The 25,527-nt window shown below is 38.0% G+C and overlaps 3 protein-coding genes across 4 annotated transcripts in view; 2 read left to right on the top strand and 1 right to left on the bottom strand.

Moving 5' to 3' along the window:
* The window catches only part of LOC139944781 (E3 ubiquitin-protein ligase TRIP12-like), a 35,769-nt gene extending 19,439 nt beyond the window's left edge, over nucleotides 1-16,330 (top strand). For both annotated transcript variants that reach the window (XM_071941888.1, XM_071941887.1), the window contains exons 19-42: nucleotides 485-603; nucleotides 1,140-1,246; nucleotides 1,491-1,609; nucleotides 1,881-2,049; nucleotides 2,525-2,736; nucleotides 2,881-3,213; nucleotides 3,730-3,839; nucleotides 4,169-4,360; nucleotides 4,754-4,948; nucleotides 5,354-5,542; nucleotides 5,792-5,991; nucleotides 6,383-6,582; nucleotides 7,167-7,318; nucleotides 7,464-7,606; nucleotides 8,315-8,468; nucleotides 8,630-8,728; nucleotides 9,086-9,200; nucleotides 10,065-10,219; nucleotides 10,681-10,845; nucleotides 11,147-11,311; nucleotides 11,678-11,791; nucleotides 11,960-12,054; nucleotides 12,461-12,564; nucleotides 12,871-16,330. In XM_071941888.1, coding sequence (XP_071797989.1) covers nucleotides 485-603; nucleotides 1,140-1,246; nucleotides 1,491-1,609; nucleotides 1,881-2,049; nucleotides 2,525-2,736; nucleotides 2,881-3,213; nucleotides 3,730-3,839; nucleotides 4,169-4,360; nucleotides 4,754-4,948; nucleotides 5,354-5,542; nucleotides 5,792-5,991; nucleotides 6,383-6,582; nucleotides 7,167-7,318; nucleotides 7,464-7,606; nucleotides 8,315-8,468; nucleotides 8,630-8,728; nucleotides 9,086-9,200; nucleotides 10,065-10,219; nucleotides 10,681-10,845; nucleotides 11,147-11,311; nucleotides 11,678-11,791; nucleotides 11,960-12,054; nucleotides 12,461-12,564; nucleotides 12,871-13,067 — 3,803 coding nt within the window. In that variant the 3' untranslated portion in view covers nucleotides 13,068-16,330. The remainder of the gene's footprint in view (nucleotides 1-484; nucleotides 604-1,139; nucleotides 1,247-1,490; nucleotides 1,610-1,880; nucleotides 2,050-2,524; nucleotides 2,737-2,880; nucleotides 3,214-3,729; nucleotides 3,840-4,168; nucleotides 4,361-4,753; nucleotides 4,949-5,353; nucleotides 5,543-5,791; nucleotides 5,992-6,382; nucleotides 6,583-7,166; nucleotides 7,319-7,463; nucleotides 7,607-8,314; nucleotides 8,469-8,629; nucleotides 8,729-9,085; nucleotides 9,201-10,064; nucleotides 10,220-10,680; nucleotides 10,846-11,146; nucleotides 11,312-11,677; nucleotides 11,792-11,959; nucleotides 12,055-12,460; nucleotides 12,565-12,870) is intronic.
* A 753-nt stretch (nucleotides 16,331-17,083) lies between these two features.
* LOC139944797 (ficolin-2-like) lies at nucleotides 17,084-18,238 on the top strand. Its single transcript, XM_071941907.1, has one exon. It carries the CDS (start codon nucleotides 17,084-17,086, stop codon nucleotides 18,236-18,238), a length of 1,155 nt encoding a protein of 384 aa, XP_071798008.1.
* Nucleotides 18,239-18,901: 663 nt separating this feature from the next.
* Nucleotides 18,902-25,467, bottom strand: LOC139945066 (dTDP-D-glucose 4,6-dehydratase-like). Its single transcript, XM_071942322.1, has 10 exons — nucleotides 25,192-25,467; nucleotides 24,676-24,742; nucleotides 24,130-24,198; nucleotides 23,829-23,919; nucleotides 23,210-23,355; nucleotides 22,619-22,821; nucleotides 21,919-22,084; nucleotides 21,213-21,274; nucleotides 20,594-20,691; nucleotides 18,902-19,840 (listed from the first exon to the last, which is right to left on the bottom strand). The coding sequence occupies exons 1-10, from the start codon at nucleotides 25,257-25,259 to the stop codon at nucleotides 19,716-19,718; spliced, it is 1,095 nt and encodes a 364-aa protein (XP_071798423.1). The 5' UTR covers nucleotides 25,260-25,467; the 3' UTR covers nucleotides 18,902-19,715.
* Nucleotides 25,468-25,527: the final 60 nt, after the last annotated feature.

The raw sequence follows: 25,527 nt of genomic DNA, 5'->3' as shown, positions 1-25,527 counted from the left end.
TAATTGATTGACAACCTGTCCTCCCAACCTCTTGTTTGATCCCTTTACCGGTACAACGACAACCTAACCCACAATACTCTGCATCAGCAGGTTAGTATTGTTATAATTGATTGACAACCTGTCCTCCCAACCTCTTGTTTGATCCCTTTACCGGTACAACGACAACCTAACCCACCATACTCTGCATCAGCAGGTTAGTATTGTTATAATTGATTGACAACCTGTCCTCCCAACCTCTTGTTTGATCCCTTTACCGGTACAACGACAACCTAACTCACCATACTCTGCTTCAGCAGGTAACTGTTTTTTCCTTTAAGTTTTGTAATTCTGTATAAACGTCTCTGTGAGATGAGAAAGATTACAGAAATTTTACTGGCCTATAGTGCCTTGATGCAGTTATTGTGAAATGCGCGTTGTAAGAAATAGTTGTTATTATTATGACAGTTTGACCCAATACCAATTATTATATTACTTTCACTTTCAGCCAATCCTACTTTATCTAAAGAAGATGCTCGAGCCTCCCTCTTGAAGGAAGATGGAGATCTTGCAGCTCTCTTCATTAAAGCTCTCTTTGCAGTCTTGTATGAAGTCTACAGCTCCTCAGTATGTATACTCTAAATGAGCCAACTCTAGTTCAGGCTCTTGTCCTAGCCCTGTATCATTTCTAGCTATTCACTGTTCCAAAATGATCACAGTGTGGGTTCAAATCCAGGTCCAAACTTCTGTTTCAAAAACCATCCCAGTACTCCACTCATTTGTAAGTCAACTTTTAAATGTTTTGACCGATAAGATTGATATTCTTAGCCCCATGTTAAAAGTAGTTAGTTTGGGGTACTAGTACAAATCCATTAAAACCCCCATGATGGCTTGTTACTACAAAACATATCTACACTTCTCACCTCCAAGGAATAAATGTGTACATGGGACAAGGTGTTAGTGTAAATAATTATATTCACACATGCACTTTGCCAATGTGTGAACTTTGATATGGCACTGTATGGCGATGGTCTTCATTACCCTTCCCTATATATAAATAGATGGTTGTTTATGATCTAAATCCATAACTGATTTGATATCATTTGATGTGTATGATCTAAATCCATAACTGATTTGATATCATTTGATTTGATTTGATTCAGGCTGGGCCGGCTGTCAGACACAAATGCTTGAAAGCAATCTTGAGGATGGTGTACTTTGCTGAAGCTGAGTTACTTCAAGACATCCTAAAGAGCCACGCTGTATCAAGGTAATAGTAGTAACTGGTGATGTGGGCAGCTGTTTGGAGGGCAGTTCCACACTCACAGGCTGGACTTGCAATCAAGCTCATCCTGAACATGTTTGCCCGAAATCGACCATGACCAGTACCAAACCAAGCTGCACTGGGCAGGGGACATCCAAGTGGCGTTTGGTTTGGTTTATCAATATAGCCATGCAGTAAATTTTCTTCATATTGATGTGTTAATCATTTGATATTGATGTTTTGTTAACAGCCACATAGCAGCTATGATGTCATCCCAGGATTATAAAGTCGTCGTTGGTGCTCTTCAGATGGCAGAGATCTTAATGCAAAAACTCCCAGATATCTTCCATGTCTACTTCAGAAGAGAAGGTAGGTCTCAAGAAAACATCTTTTATCTTAAAGTTGTTCTCACTTCATGCTGAAAGATTTTTTTTGCGAAAATGTCTGTATCCTGCTACCACTACTCCGTTTGTTGAAAAATTAATAACTATCTAATTTACTCAAATGAGATATTCCTTTTAGTAAAAATGAGTGATAAAGTGGTGGCAGAATACATAAATGTTTTCTTGTTTTTCTGCAGTGATGTAATAGTTATAGGGCAATGAGTTAAGACTGAATTATATGATATTGTTTCCATAAGGTGTGATGCATCAAGTCAAGCTATTAGCAGAGTCACCCATAGAGGCAGATTCCTCCCCACCCCTCAAGGCTAAGATGAATACCCCAAGTACATCAAGAGAGACACCTCCAGGTAGCAGAGACACGGGAAGTGCTGACGTAGGAGCAGACTTTGATACTCCTCCACAGGGGTAAGGCTACAGCTTGATCAATAAACTTTATTAATTACTACTTCATTAGGTGAGGTTTGTAGTAGCACTATGTGTTAACTGTTTTGAGTAGTGATGGTTCTTAAAAGAATTGGTGTTCAACAACTTAACAATTCGATCAGTATGCTCTGATCGTCTTTAGGAGGGCGCTGGACTCTGTTGCTGGATGCTGCTTAAGTACTACCTTAACGATTTACTGGTAGTAAGGCTTGGCTCAATGGTGCGTGTAGGTGGGAACAGGTTAAGCTGGGCTTAGCTCGGTGAAGCGTGTAGGCTTGAGCTGGGACTAAAGCTATGGTGTTACCGTAAACCTTGCCTAATTTTACTCCGATCATGTAAAGTTCCAAATCCTACTTATTTGCTACTTAATTACTGACAAATATTTCTTGGTTGATTTGAACTTATCTGAGTTATTAGACACTATCAGCTCTGATCAACCTGATCTGATCCATTTCAGGAGACTTAGTGATGTCTTAAAATGGAAGAGACCACCCAAGCGTGCCGTTGGGCGTAAGAGTAAGTATGCAAGCAACGATGATAGCAACACAACCCCATCACCATTTGATGTCTTGGAGGCTCATCACACAAGGCTAAGTGGAATGACTGGAGGAAGTAAATCTACACCTACAGGTCGACCGTCTGCCTCGGCTAAAGGAAAAGCAGCAGTAGGTAAGTTGAAGCAGAGAGGCTCACTCTAGATATTTGCCAACCTGACCACCAAGACGCAGGGTCTCGGAATATAATTATTAATCTTAGTTGACCTCAATAAAATATAAACAATCACAAAATGTTTATGATAAACTTTGTTTTCAGGCAAGAATGCAACGGCCAGCCAGCGCTCCTTCCTTTCATCTCTGAACCCCTCACGTTGGGGGCGCTCTAACAGCAGCGGCAATGGCACAACTCCACCAGGTAGCGGCAATTCTAACTCATCTGGCTCTACACCACCCTGCGAGAAATCCTCTCGTGAATCTGGACTTCATCGAGCAAGTTCACATCACGGTCATCATCATTCAGATAGAGGGTTTGGTTTGGATAGCCAGGGCATTGGGCTGACTGCTTCAATGCATCTTGCATCAGCTAGTGGTAGCAGCTCTACCAGTAGTAGCCAGAAAGAGAAAGTGAAATCATGGATCAAAGAACAAGGTAGGTTGGAGTGGTATGGAGGACAGGCTAGCAATCGATTCCGAAACAGTCATGTCTGTAAGGTGCCCTATTTACTCAATGCCATTAACACAGGCCTTTTTCCAAAGGAGACCAGACTATTCTTCCTTCCAACATCATTTCGGTTCTATTCTTTATTTCCTGGCAATGACTAAAGCTCGTCGAAATGTTGAGACCAATTAAGAACTCACCCCCCTGGTAGTGAAGTTAATAATAATCAGTCCCCTCGATCCACTAAGCAAAAGTAGTTGTCTCGGCCATTTTCTTACCTTCCACCCAGGTAGTAGTTAATAAGCAGGACAGTTCTTTTTTCAGATCTGAGAAGTCACCGAAATTCTGTAAAATCTACCCCACGGTAGTAGAATATAAAGCAAGACAAGCTCTCAAAAGAACATATCTTTCTAGCAAGTAGATACACACATGATGTTACTGTTAACCAAATATATATTGATACCTGACCATGCAATGCTTCACATCCCTTATTATTTCTCTTCATAGCTAATAAGTTTATAAACCAGTACTTTGGAGAAGAGATGCAGGGAGAGAGTCACCCAGCTCTAAGTATGCTTAATAGACTCTGCACTGCTGTCGATCAACTGGTGCTGGATGTAAGTATCTCTCCTTCAGACTCTTGGACCTTTTGTTTGTTTATTTTTTATTTTGTTTGTTTGTTTGGTTTTTTCCTGCCAAGGAAGGGGATATAAACACCAAGCTGGCAACAGCCAATCTCTCGCATACAAACATTGGTTTAACGTCTATGAAATTGTAATTCAGTAACTAGATGACACTACTTATTCTAGTCATTGTGAAATCAGCGGTTAGCTTGGGAGTTTCGAACCTTAAACCTTGTAATTGCAAGTCCTGCAGTCTAACCACTGAACCACAGCGAACACATTCGTCTGCCATCGTTGATATTTGTCAATATTTTTGTTTACAGAAAGAGCAAGACATCACCGTCCTTCAAGAAATAGCCAACATTCTCTCCAACTCTGACGTATCTCCGTTTGAGATCTTACACAGCGGGCTGGTCAGTCGACTGCTAAATTTCCTGACATCAAACAGCGGTAGGGAGTCACTGGATCGTTATACAAGACTGAAACGGTTCCTGCATGTGTTCCTTCATTGTCCGGTAAGATTGTTTAAATCTGGTTAATGCGCTTAACATTAGTGCCCTGGTCATCGGGCCTGGGGAGTAAATAGCCCTGAGCTTCCGTGGCACTCCAAAGGCTTTTTCGTACACAATATCAACCTCTGCCCTCGCAGGTACCATTTATAACCCTGGATAAAGAGAAGCAATCATAGTAAACCATCTTGCTCAAAGAAGTGTCATGACCGGGATTCAAACCCCCACTCCAATGACTTAAACACCAGAACTTGAATTTGATGCTCTAAGCCACTCGTCCATGACACAGTTGAGGCCCTGGCTCAGTACCCTTTTGCAAATTTTGAAAGTATGGATAATAATTGTTGGGGCAACTTTGAAACCAAACTGATGAATGTTGTACCTTTTCTGATATTGCAGTTGCCAGATTCCACACCAGTGCGAATCCTTGATCACCTTGTTACTCCTCCATTCATTGCCTTGGTCAGTAAGATCAATGGATGTATCAATCACCTTGAACAGTTTCCGGTCAAAGTTCATGACCTCCCAGGTAGCAGCAGCTCTGGAACTCGAGGGTCACAAGCGCTAAAGTTCTTCAACACTCATCAACTAAAGGTGGGTGGAATCTTTATGTCATTTGTGTAACAAGAATAAGTTAAATTTAATTCCATTCATTTCATAAATTTGAATATTCAGAAGAAACAAACAGGTAAGAATATTGTTGTCATTGTTCCGGTCCTAAAATAGCACTAACTTTATGCGCAAGTTTGAAATTGTCTGAGCGTTGTATCTTATATGAAATATTCAAGATATACACACAACAAAGAAGCCACCAAGACAAAACAATTTTTCATGGAATGTTTTCTTTCCGATGCATTTTAGTCAAGGTACTTACGAGTCTGAATTTTTGAAGGGAAAACAAAGATAATTTTGTGCTCTTTCATTGCCAAAGTGACACCTAGATCTCTTACAGAATTTGTCCTCACAATATTTCTTTTTCTTGATTGCTTTTCTCCTTAGTGTCAGCTACAACGTCACCCAGAATGCACAACTCTTCGACAGTGGAGAGGAGGACCAGTTAAGATTGATCCTCTAGCTTTAGTTCAAGCTATTGAGAGATATTTAGTTGTTAGGGGTTACGGCAGATTGAGACAAGAAGATGAGGATAGTGATGATGATGCGTCAGATGATGACATTGATGAGTCTCTGGTAAGAATTGTCTTACTTTTGTATTGTAAAATTGTTCAGAATGTGTTAATGTGGATTTATAACAATGTTTTCAACTTCTTTTAACTTGTAAAGTAACAGCAAGTGTTTTTTTCTCTTTCAATGTTCGTTTGTGTCTTTGCTTTGGGGAAGGTATCACTTTGTGGTGGAGACCTTTTTTCTGTATTAGAAGTGTTTTTTTCAATATGTGTATACTTACATAACCCCCCTCTTGTGATTTGATCCCACCAGGCCGCAGCTTTCTCCAGTTCCAACATGAACATCAAACACAAGTTGGAGTTTGTCATTAATGACCGTGTACTCCCTTACAATATGACCGTATACCAGTCTATTAAGCAGTTTGGTAATATGACAGAGGAGGACCGTGATACAGACGATGAAAGTAATCCCCTAGGAAGAGCTGGGATATGGATTAAAACTCATATTATATGGTTAGTATTAATTGGATGAAACTCGTATTATATGGCCTTTTAGCACTTTACCCCAATCTACCCCGGCAAATGGGCATACCCCCAGGATTAGCCGACCCTGCTCTGGAGTAGGGGTAGGCAGTAAAACCCGGGTATTCTTGATTCGTGCAATCAGAACCCCATGGAATAGGAACACAGTGTGAAAGTGTGATGGGGTAACCAAGGGGTAAAAAAGTCCTGGGGCCACCAAAGGGCTGTACTCAATGGGGATAAAAGATACAGTGTGAAAATGGCTTTTGATGTATACTTGTTGACAATTCATACACATGCCTAACTGTGAATAGCACAACTTACGCTAGATTCTGTTTCTGTATGCCAACCTAATATCAACGCTCTGTATTCCAATCTCCAGGTATCGTCCAGCCAGTGAGAACGGCCCTGAAGCAAGCCTTATAACTCCCAAGTCAGCCACTACCAGCAGTAGCAACACAAGCACTAGTAGCAGCGGAGGTGGTGGTGGTGGGAGTGGGAGTAGCGTTACAAAGCGTGGTAAAGGAACCAGCTCCCATAAGGCTACTAGTAAGGCAAGGAAACATGATGAGCTGTGGCTTGGTAAGTTACTTATAGTAGTCAAGATGCTTAGAGAAACTCTGAATCCAATGAGGTTACTTTCTATCAAGACCAGGGCCCTATTTTATGGCTCTGCTTACCGCCGAATTCTCGCTTACTATCACTATTCCCCAATCACTGTACAAGCACTGAATTTATGTGCTAGCTACGTAGGTGAAGAATGTATACATGCACAAGCAAAATTTGCCTGCTAACCTGTGAAATACGCTTGACATAAGTGCAGAATTCACTGCTTCCGTAAGCGCTGATTCTTAGGTAAGGAGAGCTATGAAATTGGGTCCAGACATGTGCTCTCTATGATTGATAGAGTAACAACATCAGTCAGTGTACACACTGACAGCATTCCTTGATTATAAAGAATCCCAGAATATTGATTTAGATGATTGAGTGCCCAATGCTAATACAATCCAAGATGCTGAGCACCTTAAAAAAAAATTTTTTTAAAAACTTCCTGGAGAAGATTCTTAAAGATTCATTCAGATTGACACATTTACACATAACATAAACAACACTAAAACATGTCTTTGTAATGAAAGAATGTTATGTCTTTCTTCCCTTTGACCCAGATGGAATCTGCCCTGCCGTTGTCTCGCCATTAGACCTCTACCTCACGCCAAAGCTACCTGGTGGTGTGGTCATAGATGACCCATCAGTTGAGGCTGTATCCCTGCTTAGGGTACTCTATGGTCTCTGTAAACACTGGAATTGCCTCTATGATGTAAGTCACTCTCTAATAGTTCAAATGTCAAGGCTTTGGTTCGTCCACTTATTTGACAACGCCCTCCTCATAAGGCTTTCATTTGCCTCTCATTCGTAAGACTGCACACCACTAATTACTATAACTTTATTTTGTTTGCCCATAGGGAGCCTTGCCCCAACCTGCCCTTAGCCCAGCTGAATTGACCAACAGCAAGCTAACAGCCAAAGCAGCTAGACAGCTTCAAGATCCTCTAGTTATCATGACTGGAAATCTACCGTCTTGGCTCAACGCTGTGGCCAGAGCATGGTGAGTCGCTGCAGAGTTTGCCCTTTATCCTTTGGCTGTTACTATTAACATCTGAATTGCTTGATATCAAGTATAATTTGACCACGTAATACCTATCCTATAGGACTTATACTGGCTACCAATTGAGACTCGAATTCAATACAAGATCATGCTGCTTGTGTACTGATGTCTGAATTCCTGTGATCCAGCATACTTGACTAACCTACGGACCTTCCATAAAACAACTCATAACTTGTGCTCCAGTTCGGAAAAATCTGCATTATCCATTCCTAGAAGCAAACACAGTTGGGGTGGCCGCGCCTTTTCTTTCACAGCCCTAGGATTTGGAACAGTCTTCCTAACGACATCAGACAATCACCTGTAATACAGATTTTAAAGACATCACTCAAATCTCACCTATTTACAAGAGCTTACTGTACAGCGTCATGAGCATGGATTGTTGGAAATATGCTGCCACAAAAATGTTAGGATTGATTGATTGATTGATTGATTGATTGATTGATTGATTGATTGATTGATTGATTGATTGATTGATTGATTGATTGATTGATTTCTTACATGGCAATCATACCTCCCTTTGCATGTATTCTTTTGATTTCAATTTAAAAGCTGTGTTTGAATGTTCCTATTACTACCTTTCTGTTATAAAAGAACAGAGATTTAGAAATAAGAAACATTTAACACTTTTATTTCCCGTTCTTCTTGCAGTCCTTTCCTATTGCCTTTCGACACACGTCAGATGTTGTTTTATGCGACTGCGTTTGATCGTGATCGCGCCATGCAACGATTACAAGAGAATAATCCAGATATGAATACGTCTGACTCTAATGAACGAGTCGCTCCAAGACTGGACCGAAGAAAGGTAAAGTCATGTTTTAAAAGATTTATTTTCTTCTTTATCGTTTATGAGAGATCGCCTAACAAGACATTACTTCAGTCAAACTACTGAATTATACTTACAATTGTTAAGGTTTAGTGCAAAAGTCTGAATCTGTTTTTTTCTTTTTTTTCTTTTCCAAACAGAGAACAGTATCCAGAGATGATCTTTTGAAGCAGGCAGAGACAGTAATGGATGATTTGGCTGGATCTAGAGCCATCTTAGAAATCCAATACAGTAATGAGGTAAGAAAGAAAGGAAGCATGTAAGATGGACTTCTTATAAATGATGAAAAGTGACTCAAAGCTAGAGAACAATCCCATGACTGACAATGTCATTAGAGTATGGTGCTCTCGTTTAGAGCTCAAAAGAAACTTGCTCATTGGTCCATCCAGTTTAAGATATCGGAAAGATATAAACCTCTGTTATTTCTCTCTTCCTAAGGTTGGCACTGGCTTAGGTCCAACCCTGGAGTTCTATGCATTAGTATCCCAGGAGCTTCAACGAGCTGATCTTGATATGTGGAGATGTAATAATGTGGTTCTTCTTGAGACAGTTTAAGATATCGGAAATAAAACTCTGTTATTTCTTTCTTCCTAAAGGTTGGCACTGGCTTAGGTCCAACCCTGGAGTTCTATGCATTAGTATCCCAGGAGCTTCAACGAGCTGATCTTGATTTGTGGAGAGGTGATCATGTAGTGCTACCTGAGGCCAAGGGTGAGTACATGCTTTCATCTATGTCAAAGAGGATGTCATTTTTATCTTTAAGAAACCATACAACTCTTAGATAATAAGAAACGTTTTGCGGTGACACCACAAAATCTTGCTTATTATCCTACCACCATGAAAACCTTTAGTCATATGTAACTCCTTAGATTTTGTGTCAATATTTCATTTTGAACCTTTTTATTGTATCTGTGACTTCTTATCAATGTGTAATCATGTTCTTTTACCACACTGATGCTTTCCCTTATTTTAGTTTGTGTATTTAATCAAGAATTGTTGTATTATTTAATGCCAAATGCAACCTCATGCAATCTGTTTGGTTTTAAGCTTTTCTTAACTTGTCTTTGATCTGTGTTATATTTGGTTCTTGTCACACTGTGAAGATTGAGTTTGAACTTACCTGATTCTTTTTATGCTGGCTTATAACTTGTATTTTTATCAAACTTTAATTTATTGATGTTTTGTGTTTATGCTTTGAGACTCATTTTTAATATTGTAATTTGTTAATTAATATTTATATTGTTAATCTCTTAGATTTTAGGCTTCTTTGTTAAATTGTAGCGTTTCAAATCATGCTTATTATAATATTAGTAGACTCTTTACTTGGCCTTTTGTCTGTTTTTTAATTGTTTTTTGAGTAGTCAAATTCAATTCGGCCTCTGGCTATGACTTTTGTAATATTTGTTTAATCAACCAATAAACTCAAGTCTCTGGCTGTAAGCATTCTAAATTATCTTATTGTTCAGGCTTAGTTTTCCTTTAAAGAGATCTTCAGGTACAGAATAATTTCTGATGTTAGTGGATTGTACACTTTGAAGCATTGTCTGAATAAAAAACAATCTTATCTTAACCCAGGTGCCCAAGCTGGAGTAAAGTACGTCCACTGCTCCCATGGTCTCTTTCCATCACCGCTAAGCCGGACTGCAAAGACAGTCCCAGTCAATAAAATCAAAGCCAAGTTTAGATTTCTAGGGAAGTTCATGGCCAAAGCCCTGATGGATTCTAGAATGGTGAGTTGAAGTGATATCATTGTGGCATTTGTGGAAGATAATTGTTAAGTTGCACAGAATGTGTGTATTCAGCTGTATTGTTCAAGTGGGATTTGCTAATTACTAGTTCCTTATTCTCTTATTAGATTGATATACCACTGAGCCTACCATTGAGTCAGTCGCTAATTACTAGTTCCTTATTCTCTTATTAGATTGATATACCACTGAGCCTACCATTGAGTCAGTCGCTAATTACTAGTTCCTTATTCCCTCTTATTAGATTGATATACCACTGAGCCTACCATTGAGTCAGTCGCTAATTACTAGTTCCTTATTCTCTTTTTAGATTGATATACCACTGAGCCTACCATTGAGTCAGTCGCTAATTACTAGTTCCTTATTCCCTCTTATTAGATTGATATACCACTGAGCCTACCATTGAGTCAGTCGCTAATTACTAGTTCCTTATTCCCTCTTGTTAGATTGATATACCACTGAGCCTACCCTTCTTCAAGTGGCTTCTGGGTAAATCCGAGTCACTAAACTCCTATGATCTTCAATACATCGATCCCGTCTTGGCGAGATCCTTCTACCAACTTGAGGAAATAATGCAACAGAAGAAGAAACTACTTGAAGACAGCTCACATGTAAGATTCACTTTTCTTGTTACATCTTCATAAAAGTTCCTAAATAATTTCTCAAGTTGATGTGTTGCCATTTTCAAAAGTTAAAGATACTACATTATTGATGGTTAACATTTGCATTAAGTGTGACTTACTGTTTAGCACGTATAGCCCAATGTCTTAAAAAGCCTGTTAGCACAAAAACTTGCTTAACACAAAAACGTTTGCTTAGCAAATATAGATTACTAGGCAGAGCACATGTGAGAGGGCGCCCTACTCCACTGATGTCCTTTAACAATCTCTATTTTATTATTTCTGAACCCAGACGCCAGCCAGCCTCCAGCTAGCTCTAGATAGTCTGACTATCGATGGAAGCTCAGTGGAAGATCTCGGTCTGGACTTTACTCTCGCTGGTTATAGTCACATCGAGTTGAAGAAAGGTGGAAAGGATTTGGTGGTGACCATTCATAATCTAGAAGAATACCTAAGGGTAAGTTGTTCATCTTAAATATCATTGAGTTTGTCTTAAAGAATGTACATATTGGATAAAAGAAACAAAACCTAGTTAATTTCTTAATGAGAAAAGGAGCAGTAAAGATATTGGGTGAGTTTATTTGTGTAGGTTTCTGCAAAGTATAGAAAGATGATGATATTGACTCATTTATCACAATGTGATGCTCAGTTTAAATTCATATTATTGCAGGCTGTTGCTATGTCACATGATACAAGTTAGATCTCTGCACTTCAGTATAAGTGCGTAAGAGACGGCAAGAATGCTGAACACTTTTGTTTTCAAATTTAATTTATGACCCTTTTTGTCAATGGTTTCACCTTTTGTGTTGTATTACTCTTACAGCTTGTGGTCCACTGGACTCTTGTAGAAGGGGTGTCCAGGCAGTTTGAAGCCATGAGGGACGGGTTTCAGTCAGTCTTCCCTCTGTCCAATCTACAGAGCTTCTATCCTGAAGAGGTAAGACATAAATTACTACGGTTGACGAGCAAATAATTTTAATACCATGCTCAGTTTAAGAACTTCTAAATACTTTGTATAAGACCATCAATAAGCAGTTACTATACATCAAGGTTCTATGTTTTGAACATTCTTTGACTCACTGTCTGTTTCTCTGTTTTCTTGTAGCTGGATCAAATGTTTTGTGGAAACAGCAGTGAGCCGTGGGATATCAAGACGTTGATTGAATGCTGCCGTCCAGACCATGGCTACACTCATGACAGGTCAGTGTTAGTCTTGGGCTATAATTTACAATTTTACTATCTGTTACTCCATCATCATGTGTACACATTGTATACCTTAAAACAGGCCCCAACTGCACTCTTGAATGGGAACAGCATTTTTCTTCTGGTAATGAGCACTCTACGAAGAGAATCTAAAACTTTTGAAACTTTGCAAAGGGCACCACAGTTAAAGCACAGGGCACCCACAGTTGGTGCCGTGGATTATTTTTAGGCCTGTTTCAAGGTATTGTATTATGGTCTCATAAAACCGTTCTTAACGAGCTTAAAAAACTACACATTTCGTTGCCAGGAATGTCATTTATGAAAGATATGAAGCAATATAATTTAAACTGATATGATATTATAATTGTTATTGTTATTATTTTTGTTGTTGTTACCCTTACAGCCACGCAGTTAAATTCCTGTTTGAGATTCTTGCGTCGTATGACCCCCAACAGCAAAGACAGTTCCTGCAGTTTGTTACCGGCAGTCCCAGACTACCAGTTGGGGGTAAGTTTACAGGAAACCTCTAAAATATTTTGATTCTCGTAACCCCTGTCTTTTATTTTTTTTGTCTCATATTTTTGTGTACAGCGCTTTGATCTTTTTGTAAAGTGCTGGATTATCATTTATTTTTTTATTAACTCAAAACTGACCGGAAAGATCAAATGATTATCTCATCTAGTAATATCGTTGAGTTTCTTCCAAAGTTTTTGAATGAAATTGGAACACAAAACTTTGGAATGAATGTTGAAGCCTTTTAAAAGTTATCTTATGATTCTTTTTTTTTTTCTTTTCGTTTTTTTTTTTTTCTAGGTTTCAAGGCACTCACACCTCTTCTGACCATCGTCCGTAAAACCTTTGAGGCTACTGAGAATCCAGACAACTTCCTGCCATCCGTCATGACGTGCGTCAACTACCTGAAACTGCCAGACTACAGCTCTTCTGAAATCATGCAGATTAAACTCCGCCTAGCTGCTGAAGAGGGACAGCTCTCTTTCCATCTCTCATAACGAAGGTGGAATAACGACGTTTTTACGTCCCAGACTTGTTATCATTCAAGGCTGTCCTCACGTTGAGAACCAATATTGCTGCAAGGAGAGTTTGCTTGAATTTGTTTATTGAGTTTTGTTTTTTGGTGCAGTGTTGCAGAGAATTTGGATTTATTTTGAGTTTAGGATGTCGGCTTATCATGTCCAGACAAATGCTGTGTTACATTCTTCAAGCGCAATGTTAGGCACTGGATGTAACTACTCTTAAATCTTGTGATGGTGATTCAAGAATCTTTACTCAAGACTTGGAGATTGTTCATTGGAAGTGCAGTCCTTCATTTACCACTGCTGGAGTTGGAAACAGAGTATAGAAGTTTACGTTTATTGGCATTATAAACTGGTCTCGAACAAAAGTAACTAGGAATTGCTGATATTTTTGTTTGATTAATTTGCAACGTTGGACTTGGATCTAAAGTGACATTATTCTTTATAAAGCATCAGAAGGCTTGTATTTAGTTGAGCATCAATCAATGTAATGTAAGATAGAAACAAAGACTGCTCGGATTAACAATGATTCTTAAAGATTGATGTTAAGAAGTATTCTTATGCACTTCAACCCACAGGCTTCATAAACGCAAACAAACTTGTTCATTAGGATGTGATGTCACTTACTGCAAGGATAGCATACCAAAAAAAGGACCTTAAATTTGCTGAAGACATTTAGCCTTCATGAATTTATACCTCGGCACAGAGGATCCGCAAATGTCATCATCAAGCATTGATATTATAAATAAATAAAGTTACTCCACTGTCCTGCTGGCTGAGGGAAGGCTTAGTAGAACCCTTGGCGCTAATATGACTAGGATCTGTTCATTGACGCTAACCTGCACTAAGATCTGTTCAACCACTTTTGAAAATTATTTTTGTGCAGAGAACATTAATTTGATTTACTGTTCCAGATTGATCACCCTAGCTAATGGAATTCCTTGTCCCTAATTTTCTCTGGACTTTTTTCGATGTCAGTAAAGCCTTTCCTTTTAATACGGATTGTGATTTTTGCGATTCCATGATGCTCAAATACACCGCGTTGCTGATTCCCAAATAAAAGTAGGTCCTTTTGTTGCCTAGAAGCCCTGACACTTACACACTATCCTTCATTAAGAAATGGAACTGCTGCTTGTAAGATTTTTTTAAAAGAAGGTCTTATCCAAGAGCGATTATCCCTTGTCAGCAAAGTTTGATTTATAAAGACATCCATTCCAAGGAAGCTTAACTTATCAACTGCTCAGTAGTAGGGATTTTAGGGTCGTTGTTTGGTTTGAACCGTTTGTGGTAATTTTACCAGAGTGTAGAATCCATCCTTCGTTTTATGACCACCTTCGTCTAATTAGTCCTTCTTCATATCGGAGGCAAAATATCGCACAAAGTCATAGATTAAATTCCTTTAAAAGAGTTGGTTAAAGGTTTATTTATCGCATCAAACCAACATTTACATGTATAAGGAGACATGATGATGATTTGTTTCGGGAGTTTTAGTTTGGTGTGGAAGTTTTAAGGAATAAGTGTTTATAGGATTCTTTGGGATTATGATTTTGACCAACTTTGAATCAACGCTTGATCAGAACTGTGTTGATTTGGTTTGATTTGTGTTCTTGATTTCTTCACAAGTTGAGTAACTGCGTAAGTTAGACTAAATTGGTGTAAGCTCGGCCAAAGGCCTTATCTAGTTATGAAACAAGGTCTCCACGCATCCACTCATTAACATAAGGATTTATTTTTAGAAATTAAAAACAAAATTAATCTTAAGACAAAAGTGTAACATGAACAAAATATTAATAACAAATCAAGGGATAATCATAAAATAAAAATAGAAATGATCTTTGTACATAAAGGGAAAAACACTGATGGAAATAGTGTGCTAATGAAGGAAGAATTAAAAACTGCAAATCGTAAAATGTTTGTAAAGGCTAATTGAGGAAACTTTAACTAAGGGCAACAAAAATGTTAGCTTGGGATCTTAAGCCATGCAATTTGTATTGAAAAAAAAACACGTTAACGTGTATATCTAAACGTAAGAGATTGTGTAACATTAAGGCATATTATTTACACTGTTTGTACAGCAGAAACATTAAGAGTATAACTGTATTATATCGGCCATTGTCTGTCTGTCCGTCGGGCTGTCTGTCTGTCAGGCTGTCTGTCTGTCTGTCATGCCCAAAGTATGCTGATGGTATTCTCAATTGGGTGTGGGAAAGGGGTTATATTTCTACCATTTTGTTTCTACAAAAATTACCAAGGTTGAATCATACTATTGCTTTATCTAAAAAAAACTCAAAAACAGAATAAATTGCTTTTTACTGAACGTTTGGCAATAGTTTATGGGGAAACGGGGATTATTTCAACAAAAAGTTGCTTTTTAAGTTATATTTTTTTAAACATTGGCATTTCAAGAATCCAGGGGCAAGTGTTTAAGTTATGTGTTATTTAATCTATATGAAGATGAATATGTTGTTGTTTGTTTGGATATAAGGTGAAGCATTGATACCTGTTCATCAATACTGCCATACAACTTGTCCAGCTGATTAGCAGTTTTTAATCGAAATAAAGCCTCAAGAAAAATATAAATACTACAACTAACAATGATTGGACATGTTCTCTTTTCTTTTGCAATTACAAAGTTGCATGTCCATCAGTAATAGAAACTTAAAACTTTCAGTTGAGTTGAGAATCTTGTAAGATTGATCTTAAAAAGATGAGATTTGTTTCTCAGTGGCTGGCTGTTTATAAGACATGATGATGTTACCAATGCTGCACCATATATCTTAAAGAACACCTTTTGAGAAACCTAACTATTCAAGTCGTTCAGCATGTAAGGCCATGTCACACGAGTCAAGTTACAGGCAACCAGTTGCAGGCAATCTCCAAGAAGAAAAACCATTCACATTTGAATATTCCTGTGTTAATCTTGGGGATTGTAAGACATTGTTTGAAGAATGAGTTGAGTGCTTGGTTGCCTCCAAGTTGCCTCGTGTGACAAGGCTTTAAGATCAATATTTGGTGAAATCAAGTATTGACTACCTTTAGTGTAAATAGTCTTAAAAACAAAGTGTTGGAGCTGGCTGCAATGCCCATCAACAGAGTTTACTTGAAATGTTGGATGAGATGTCCAAATCTTGGTTTGTAAGTGGCATGTTTGATCTTGTTTATCTTCTTTACTTTGTTAAAACTTATACCAATGTTACAGACTGGACACCTTGGCAATAAAAAAAAACGCAGATGTACACTAAAAATATGGTTTGAAATGCTATTTATATGCATTGTCTTTATTCAAACGTTTTTTTTAAAGGACCACAGTTTGTAACCCAAACTTTCCCTTTTCTATTGTATGTCCCTGCCCCCCCTTTTTTTTTGGGGGGGGGGGGGTATGTTTCTATATGGGTTTCGGCCCTATAGCCGAAACGCTTATAATTTTCGTCCGTTTCATTAATATTTTAAAAGGGTTTCTGTCTGGTAGCCGAAACGGCTATTTTTTCGTCCTGGTGTTTTAAAAGAACTATTTGGACGTTTGGACTAGATTTCTTTTAGAATCTGTTTTATTTGTTTCTGTGACACTGCATGTCTTCTCACTGTTTGTTATTACATGCTTGCAATTTGTGGTGTTAAACTATTCTATTTAAAGAGAGACGGCCTTGCATGGTTTACAAAACTGTACGTCAATGCAGTTTATCCTGCTTTATATAATCTGGCAGGAAAGATGGCATTTGTCTATTTCAGTCTTTTGTTTCTGTCAAGGACCATACTTTATGCCAATTGCCACTAGCACGATTCTATTGATCAGGAATTGCAACGTATTTTGTTCTTTGCGTGCTTCTGTAAATAGCATCCAGTAAGACACAAATCCAACTTTCGTTTAAAGGTTATTTTGTAATACTTGGACGGAGATCATATCTATAACAAAGGGAAAGGGTTTATTACTAAGTATTGTCATGGTAACCAATACGTGTGTACCGAGAGGAGGTAGGGGGGTTTGGCTGACGATGACAAATGACAACAGAACAAATGATGCAACCATGGAGAAGACAGGATCTCACTTTGGCTCTCCCAAAAAGCTTTTGGAAAAATATCCATATCTCTTTATCTTGTCACTGCAGTTAATGTTTCTTCAAACTGTGTTGCAAGTAACTGCACATCAGTCATGTGGTCATCATCTAGAAAGAGAGTTTCTATCTGCCGAAAATAAAGAATTGCGGCAAGTTTCCTACCGGCAGACTGTTACACGATCTCATGTTCAATGTGTGAGTTATTGCCATGCTGATCCTCAGTGCCTATCGGTCAATTACCACATTGACACTCACTTGTGTGATCAGAATAATGCTACCAGGGCTCGGTATCCTGACCACTTCATCACACACTTTGGGAGTGTGTACTTTGATGCCGATGTAGACACGCCTCTCCTCTCTCTGCCTGATCCCAAACCCTCTACACTACCTGATACACCAACCCCAATCCAGCCTCGTTACAGCAGTTGCAAGAAGCTTCTTGAAGCAGGTCATACCGAGAATGGTATCTTCACAATATTTCCCGCTGGCTTTAGTGATGGTCTGAGGGTGTACTGTGACATGGAGACTGATGGCGGGGGATGGATCGTCATCCAGAGGCGTCAAGACGGTAGCATTGACTTCTACCGCAACTGGGTCGACTATCGTGTTGGTTTTGGTGACTTGGACGGTGAGTTCTGGCTCGGGAACGACAACCTCCGCGGTCTGACTGAAAATAAATCAGTAGGAATCTGGCAGATAAGGTTTGACTTCGAAAACTGGTTAGATGAGCCAGCCTGGTCGGAATATGAAGGTTTTCGTATTTCTGGAGAAAACTTTCGGCTCAACGTGGATTCTTACAACGAGAACAGCACTGCAGGGGACGCTATCCTACATGTCTACGCGTCGTACAAACACGATGGCATGATGTTCTCCACGAAAGACAAGCAAAATGATAATGACGAAGATGGTTGTGCCGTAAGATATCATGGGGCGTGGTGGTACAACGACTGCTTCAAGTGTAATCTAAACAGTAGGTACTACTCACGTAGGATAACCAATGACGATAGTGAACGGGATTATATTAAATGGAACACATGGAACAATAAAGATTCTCTGAAGACTTGTGAGATGAAAATCCGTCTTATTTTTTAAAAGCAAAACTTATGAAGAACTATTCGCTATGGTCGGCGCGTATTATGTAACCCACCAATATTAGTCGGCTGTAAAATGGCTCTCGTCTCGTTGTTCGCCTTTTTGCAAAGTTAACTTTGGCCTACTTTTCAGACAGTTTGTCCAAACAAAATTACAAATTGAAGTTAATTTTGCAGTGATTACCAAAGTTGCGGTTGTGACTTAAATTACTCAATAACAAATTTCAACAAATCATCAAGTATGACCTACTTTATGTAAAGAACCCCTTATTTTAATTTGCAGAATTGTTTTTAATATATCTGGCTCCATCCTCTTACAAAATAGCTCCATTGTAGATAACTCACAAAGTTAATCCGCTGATGAGAATGCCAAAATTTAATGCTCAAACAAAATAGCTCCTTTGTTAAGAATGAGAAAGTTTAATCCGACCAATAGCTCCATTGTGTGAAATGAACAGCCATTTTAATTACTGATTAAAATAAGAAGATTTATCACGTGGCCAGAAATTGACCAATAGTCAATCATGCATGGTGAATGTGTCTATGGATCACGTGATTATATGGATTGGATACCAATCCTTGAAACAAACAAACAAACAAACAAACAAACAAACAAACAAACAAACAAACAAACAACCGTCTTCACACCGAATTTTGTTTATCGATTTATTTTATTGATAATGTATTTCACCCACTTTTCACCCAAAATTATTTTCACACGAAGCAGGAAGTTTAAACATTACGCTCGTAATAATAAACAGGTACACAAATGCCACTCTATCGATTAGAATAAAATTTAACCTAGTTATGTTTATTTCATTTTTAATTATTCTATAATAGTATATGAATGTTTATCATTATAAATGTTGTAGGCAGATTCGTTTAACGTGTAGTTTGGCCTGGACAATTGTTTGTATGTACTTATCTACGAAGATTTAGTATACATACAATAAATAAATAATTAATTATTTCTGACTTTCTGTGCAACCCCTCCCAAGTTTAGTTTGCTGGTGACGCAGGACCATTGTCTGATTTATAGTTAATTGCTAATAAAACAATGGATATTTATAATATTGCATTTGAGACCTAGTGGTCATTAATTCATATTGCACTTTACATAGGCCACCCATTCTGGGGTCATTTAGCTCCAGAAGCACTAATTGGTTCTAAAGGGTGTCCCTTCCCTGAAAGCAATTATTTGTACAAACAAGTTGCAAACATTTATCATTACATTTCAGTAATTATATCAACAAATGTCAAACCACTACTGCCCCTTTCAAGCTTACTGTTTTGATGGTTTTTTCTCGTTTGATACCTTTATGGCTACCATCTTGTTTTGTCTTGATATTGCCAAAACGAGGCGTGAAGAGTCGGCAACCCCTTGGCCACTTATTGTGGGCAATTAACTGAATGTGACATACCTATCTTGACGGATAGTGACACAAATTATGTTAAAATCTATTATGTCTGTACATTCTCTACATTTCTGGTTCATCTCCCATGGATTCCGATGGTTCTTTCTCGCCCATGACGTTGGGAAATGGAACTAGCGCCCTCTCAGCCAAGTCGCCCCAATTCTGAAAGTTATCGCGATACCAGTCAACTGCAAAGAGAGACCAAATAATCATTTAATAGTTGTTAAATTTGCATACCCATAAACACCGATGTGTATAACTCAGTACTTTCCAAGGTTCGGAGGGGGGGGGGGCTGGTGGTATGATACTGCTCTAGAATTGCAAAGATTGTGGGTTCTAATCCCACCCGAGTAGTATGCCTGTGCATACAATGCTACATCGGTGCATATGGGTAAAATCAAAATGAATATATTAAAACAGTACTGTTTAGCTTTCAAGACTTAAAGTTGACATCAGTTCTTGTAATTTAAGTGTTGAGGCACTGGACAAGTTTGGTAATTACTTAAAATTATATCGGCATAGAAAATTATTTGGTAACGAGCAACGACGAGCTGTTGATTGTATAACACGTTGTGAGAAGCGGCTCCATCTGAAAGAGGTACATTCTTACTGAAATATTTGAATCTGAGAAAGACTTCAGGCCTGAAGCATTTCTCTGGCATCTGAAAGCACACAAATTTGTGCAACAAGGGTGTTCGTTCTTTTTATTATTCTCTTGCAACTTCGATGACCAATTGAGCCAAGATTTGCACAGATTATTATCCATGCATAGGTTGGGATACACCAAGTGCAAATCTGGTTTTGACAGTTACTAAAGGTGTCCAGTGCCTTGGAAGAGTAAGCTTTTCAAAGTCAAAGTGTTCGTTAGTGTTTGCCAATTGGGGTAATAAAGAATAAATAAATAAAATTGTTTAATCGCAATTTTGTAAGAAAAGACTTACTGGTTATATCCAATCCTTTATCCCATGGCATCTTAGGGGACCATCCAAGACTTCGTAGTTTGGATGAATCAATGGGATAATCCTTGTCGTTATGTGGTCTAAAAAGAAAGGAATTAGTTAAAATATATCATCTAGGAAATAAGGATTCGACATGCACAAACTTCACTTTAAAAATTATTACTGTCATATTATTCATGTGACCTTTGTTTGCATTCTTTGTATGTAGGCATAAAGAGGTTTGCTTCATTTAATGTTATTTGTTTACACTTTTACATCCGTATTTTCAGTTATTTTTATTCTCTTATTATCAACAAAACAAATACTCAATGAAGAATAAAATTAGTTATGGAAGTATTTTAGCTTCTAGAGCGATTTCCTTTACATGTCAACAAACTTTAACATTAGTTATGGAAGTATTTTAGCTTCAAGAGCGATTTCCTTTACATGTCAACAAACGTTGCAAATGCCTTCGATGCAATTTGTTTGAAAGAACGCCCTATCTTATTATAAACCCCTTCAAAACGCAATGTTCAACATTTTTCCAATCTGGAAGATCTAACCTATGACATTTTCACCGTTTACTTTTTAATGATTTCATCCGTAATGTCTGGTAACTGACCTATCTTTTACGTATTCCGTGTGTCCTTCCTCATTTTCTGCATCCTTCTTTTGGCCACGTATCTATATGAACAAGAACCAGACTATAGTGTTCATTGCTTGTCAATAAAAACTGCAATGCATCCTGAATGCAGCAGAAATTTAACAGAATAAAACAGTCCTAAAAATGTGACGTCACCATATACGTCACAAATAGCATAATATTGAACATTCTGTTTGATTTTCTGGCAGGTTTATCATTATAAGAAGTTGTATACTTTGTAAGATAAATTCCGCAGATAACTAAATGCTTTTTAGACTGCGTTTTTCATCCAACGTATCGTATCACTAATTTATTGAATCGTTTGGAGCACCCGCTGCTTAACATAGGATTGGAACTGCCTCTAGCTACCAGGCAATCTAGTGGTCTAGTTGGTAAGACACTGCGAATATTTAGTGTGTCTGTTTTAAACACTCTAACCCCCTCTTGGATCATAACTGACCCGGGTGTTGGGTCTCATCAAGGGCCTGACCTGATTCGGGTCAAGCTAATACGGAACATTTTACAAATGAGATTTCAACTCGGATTCTGCTTCATTTTGATCCATAACTGGGTCTTTTTGACACATATTTCGGGTCATTATAAAACATTGGAGTCAGTCCCCTCTGGACCACCCAATCTAACCCGGCAGTTTTTAAAGTGAATTTTCCCTGTGAATTGTCCTCACCTTCTTAGTTAGTTGTTTAGCCAAATCATTGACACATATACGGAACTCTGTGCCAATGTTATAAATCTCTCCGACTTTGCCTTTATGTAGGACGGTCAGATAGGCTTCCACTGCATCCTGTACGTACATAAAATTACGGGTAGGAGTTCCATCGCCGTGGATGCAGCTATAAATATACCAGTATAAAACAAAGGTGATAATTCACTTCCTGTACCAGCATTTTATAAAACCCTTTGATGTGTCATCCCACGCCTGTCGGTCTCAAAAGGTAAAAGGTAAACATTCCATAGTCTGTGTGTCGTTGTGATTTTGCTATTCACGCAACCCAGACGAGAAAAATACTGAAGCATAAAACTAAATTTACTGGCATTGCATAATGTCAATTTGATATCATTTTGTAGAGGATGTCCCATAAAAGTACTGACAAATCTGTGTTTTGTATAATATTATAGATTAAAATTAAATGAATTACTTTTTTATTCAATAAGTTTTTAACTTTCATTCACAACAACAAAATTGTTTTGTACAACAGATTAGCGGGCAAAAATATCCACTTTCAAAGTGTAGGCCTATACCTTTGAAAAAATGGGCAAAATTCAAACTTTACTCTAAAAAAAGAGCTGTTCGCCTAAATGATTGACGGATAGTAAATGAATGAAGTCTGTAAACTTATGAACACCAATAGTCTTTCCATTCTCACCATTTCTTCCCACGTAGAAGAAGTCCAATAAACTTAGGCACGACCTTCTCGGGGAACTGATGGGGGCCATAGACGTTATTGCCCCGTGTAATAATGACAGGAAAGCGGTACTTGTCGTAGTACGACTTGGCAATAATTTCACCCTGTGCTTTGGAGTCTGAGTACGGATTAGTTGGATTCAACGGTGCTGTCTCGTCTAATGCCTGCACGGTAAATAGAGCAGGGATATAAAAACTTACATGTTATATTTAAAACAGCTTAAGATCTTATCTTGGTCATTTCTTGAAGGTGAATACTTAAGGCGATGAAAGTCTGGAGCCTTCAGTTCAATCCTGCCGAAATAACCAAAATTAAAAATCATACGTAGAAAAACTAAGTTACGTACTAAGCTTCGATTTAATATAGAACTCAAGTCTGTCATTTCTACCGTTTCTGAGATTATCTTGCCACAAAAAAGTCGTGCGTTAAACCTATGGCGTTTTGAGAAAAAAAACGTTTGTAAAACGTTTTAGAAATCTCGACGAAAACAATACCTGTTCCGACGGACGGTCGGAACAGCTAATTAATAAATAATTGGTGATTGATTCTTACTACTGTACTGTTTCCCCCGTACACCTCATCTGTACTGACATGAAGGAAGAGCGAGACGCCTCCATATTGCTTGGCCGTCTCAAGCAGCTTGCTGGTACCCTCAACATTGCTCCGAATGAAGTTATCCACACTCCGGAAGGAGTTATCTGTCGTCAAACACAGGGAAAGTACAGACAGTTAAAGAAAACCGGAATCCTTTAATATATTAATAAAATGAAAGTGCAAAGGCCTGTATGTTTTCACCTTTATTTATTGATCGGACATTAAATTTTAGTACACAAACAGCACCAGTTTTTGGCGCCAGATGAAGGGCAGAAAAAAGGTTGAGTTTTAGATGTGGAAGGAAAACTTTAGATGTGGGAAAACCCATACAATCATGTAGGGACTGAAAACCCCAATCCACATGCAAGGCTTTAGTCTTGGGTGGGATTCGAACCGGGGTCCACAGAGGTGAAAGGCAGGGAAATAACCCAAGCTGAGACAACCTGATCCCCTCACTATAAAGTTATAGTGTATTTCTTTGCCTTTTCTTTATGGCAAATATAAAACAAATCTCTAATTTAGTTGAAGTAATTTAAATGCATTAACTGTTGATTATACCTTAACTTGATTCACTTACCTACATGAGACTGAGCAGCAAAGTGTAAAACTGTATCAATCCGCTCTTGTTGGAAGACATCGCGTAGTTTGTCTTCGTCACAAAGGTCTCCCTACGCAAATAAATAATCCCAATTGTCAACCCTTGTATACGGTGAACACTGCAAAAACTCCAACCCCCAAAAATGCCCTTCTTATTAAACATAACAATAAGTTTGGTTTTTGAACAAAGAAATAATTAGTTGGTGAATATTGGACTGTCGAGAAGTATAAGTTAAGTTAACATAAATATTAGGTCACAATTTTAGCCAATTGGTACTTACCTCTATGAATTTGTAGTTAGGCTTATTTGCTATCCGTTCGATGTTCTTTAGACATGAGCAATATTCCAACTGTAATGACAAACGAAAACAATGAACATTTTAAGAATATTCCCAATATACAGTTGTCTCTGTTCTAAAAGACTCCCCTCATTGTTTTACCATTTGACCCCTTAAAAGCACGTCACATACGACTATGCCACGCCTACCATTTTAGAAGTCAAGAGACGTGTAAATTTCGCGTTGCCTAAAATCTGCATCACACCGTATACCCATGGAGGAAGAAATTCCTCCATGGTATACCTCAGAGGAAAATTGTCCCAAAATGGCGCAATTTTGCTAGGGTTTTCGATGATTTCAGTTCCAGGTAAAAATGTATAAAGTAAAATCGAGAAAAGTACATTGAATGACACTATTTCAGAAGTTGGGAGACACGTGTCATGGACATTTTTTCATTGATAAGCCATTAATTGAGGTTGAGAGATCGAAGTAGTATTTTCCCAATTTCTTGTATGAATTCAGAAACTCCGTTGAAGAAGTCAGATCTACCTTATCATAATTCACGACGTAGTATGAAGGGTACCTCTCCACTAGGTTACATACTGTGTGACCTCCACTACAAACACAAAATAGAAAACAAAATTAAAAATTAAAAACAAATTATTTTAAATAAAAGTTTAGGTAGGGGCTATTTCCTGTCATTTCCGGCAATTAAACGGCCCTTTTCAACAACGCGTTATATCTTTAAATTTCGTAAAATGATGTAGGGGAGTGAGGCTTCCGGTGGCTAAGAACAACTAAATAAACTTAATAAAGAATTTAAGCTTTTACATCCTTTTTTTCTCCAGATGAAAATTCCACCCTCCTTCAAAACCATAAAGAAAACTGTTTTAATTTCTTCAATCTATAGTGCCTTATTGTAGTATATTCTATGGCAATAAAGGTGAATATAATTTTTCTCTTTGTTTAGTGTAAGTCGCACTCATCCATAACTGGAGAGAGAAACTTAATCACCAATATTTATAAAATATGTTTGTTCTCTAATTTGACCACCACCCGACTTACATGAAGCCAGCTCCTCCAGTTAGCAAAATCCTCTTGCGAAATAAACTTCCTTCAAATTCAGCCGACATAATGAGTGTAGTAAAAAGACAAAAACTTGATCCAAATCGAACTGAATAATCAACTTTATTCACTTTCCCGACGATGTGTTCATACTAACTATTGGCGTGATTTCTTAGAAGTGCTTGTTGAGTATCAATTCAGAAATAAATTGCAGTAGAAATATTTATGCGCTTTATAATGAATTCCTCCAATCTGGACTATTTATTTAATAATGGACAGTCCTATTTTAAGTTCAACATATTTTTTTTCCGGTGTACCTGAGAAGTGCTGGTATGT

The sequence above is a fragment of the Asterias amurensis genome, chromosome 12 (genome assembly GCF_032118995.1).
Source record: "Asterias amurensis chromosome 12, ASM3211899v1".
Lineage (NCBI taxonomy): Eukaryota > Metazoa > Echinodermata > Asteroidea > Forcipulatida > Asteriidae > Asterias > Asterias amurensis.
The sequence above is the reverse complement of the archived record's forward strand: the minus strand, read 5'-3'. Positions and strand labels throughout refer to the sequence as shown.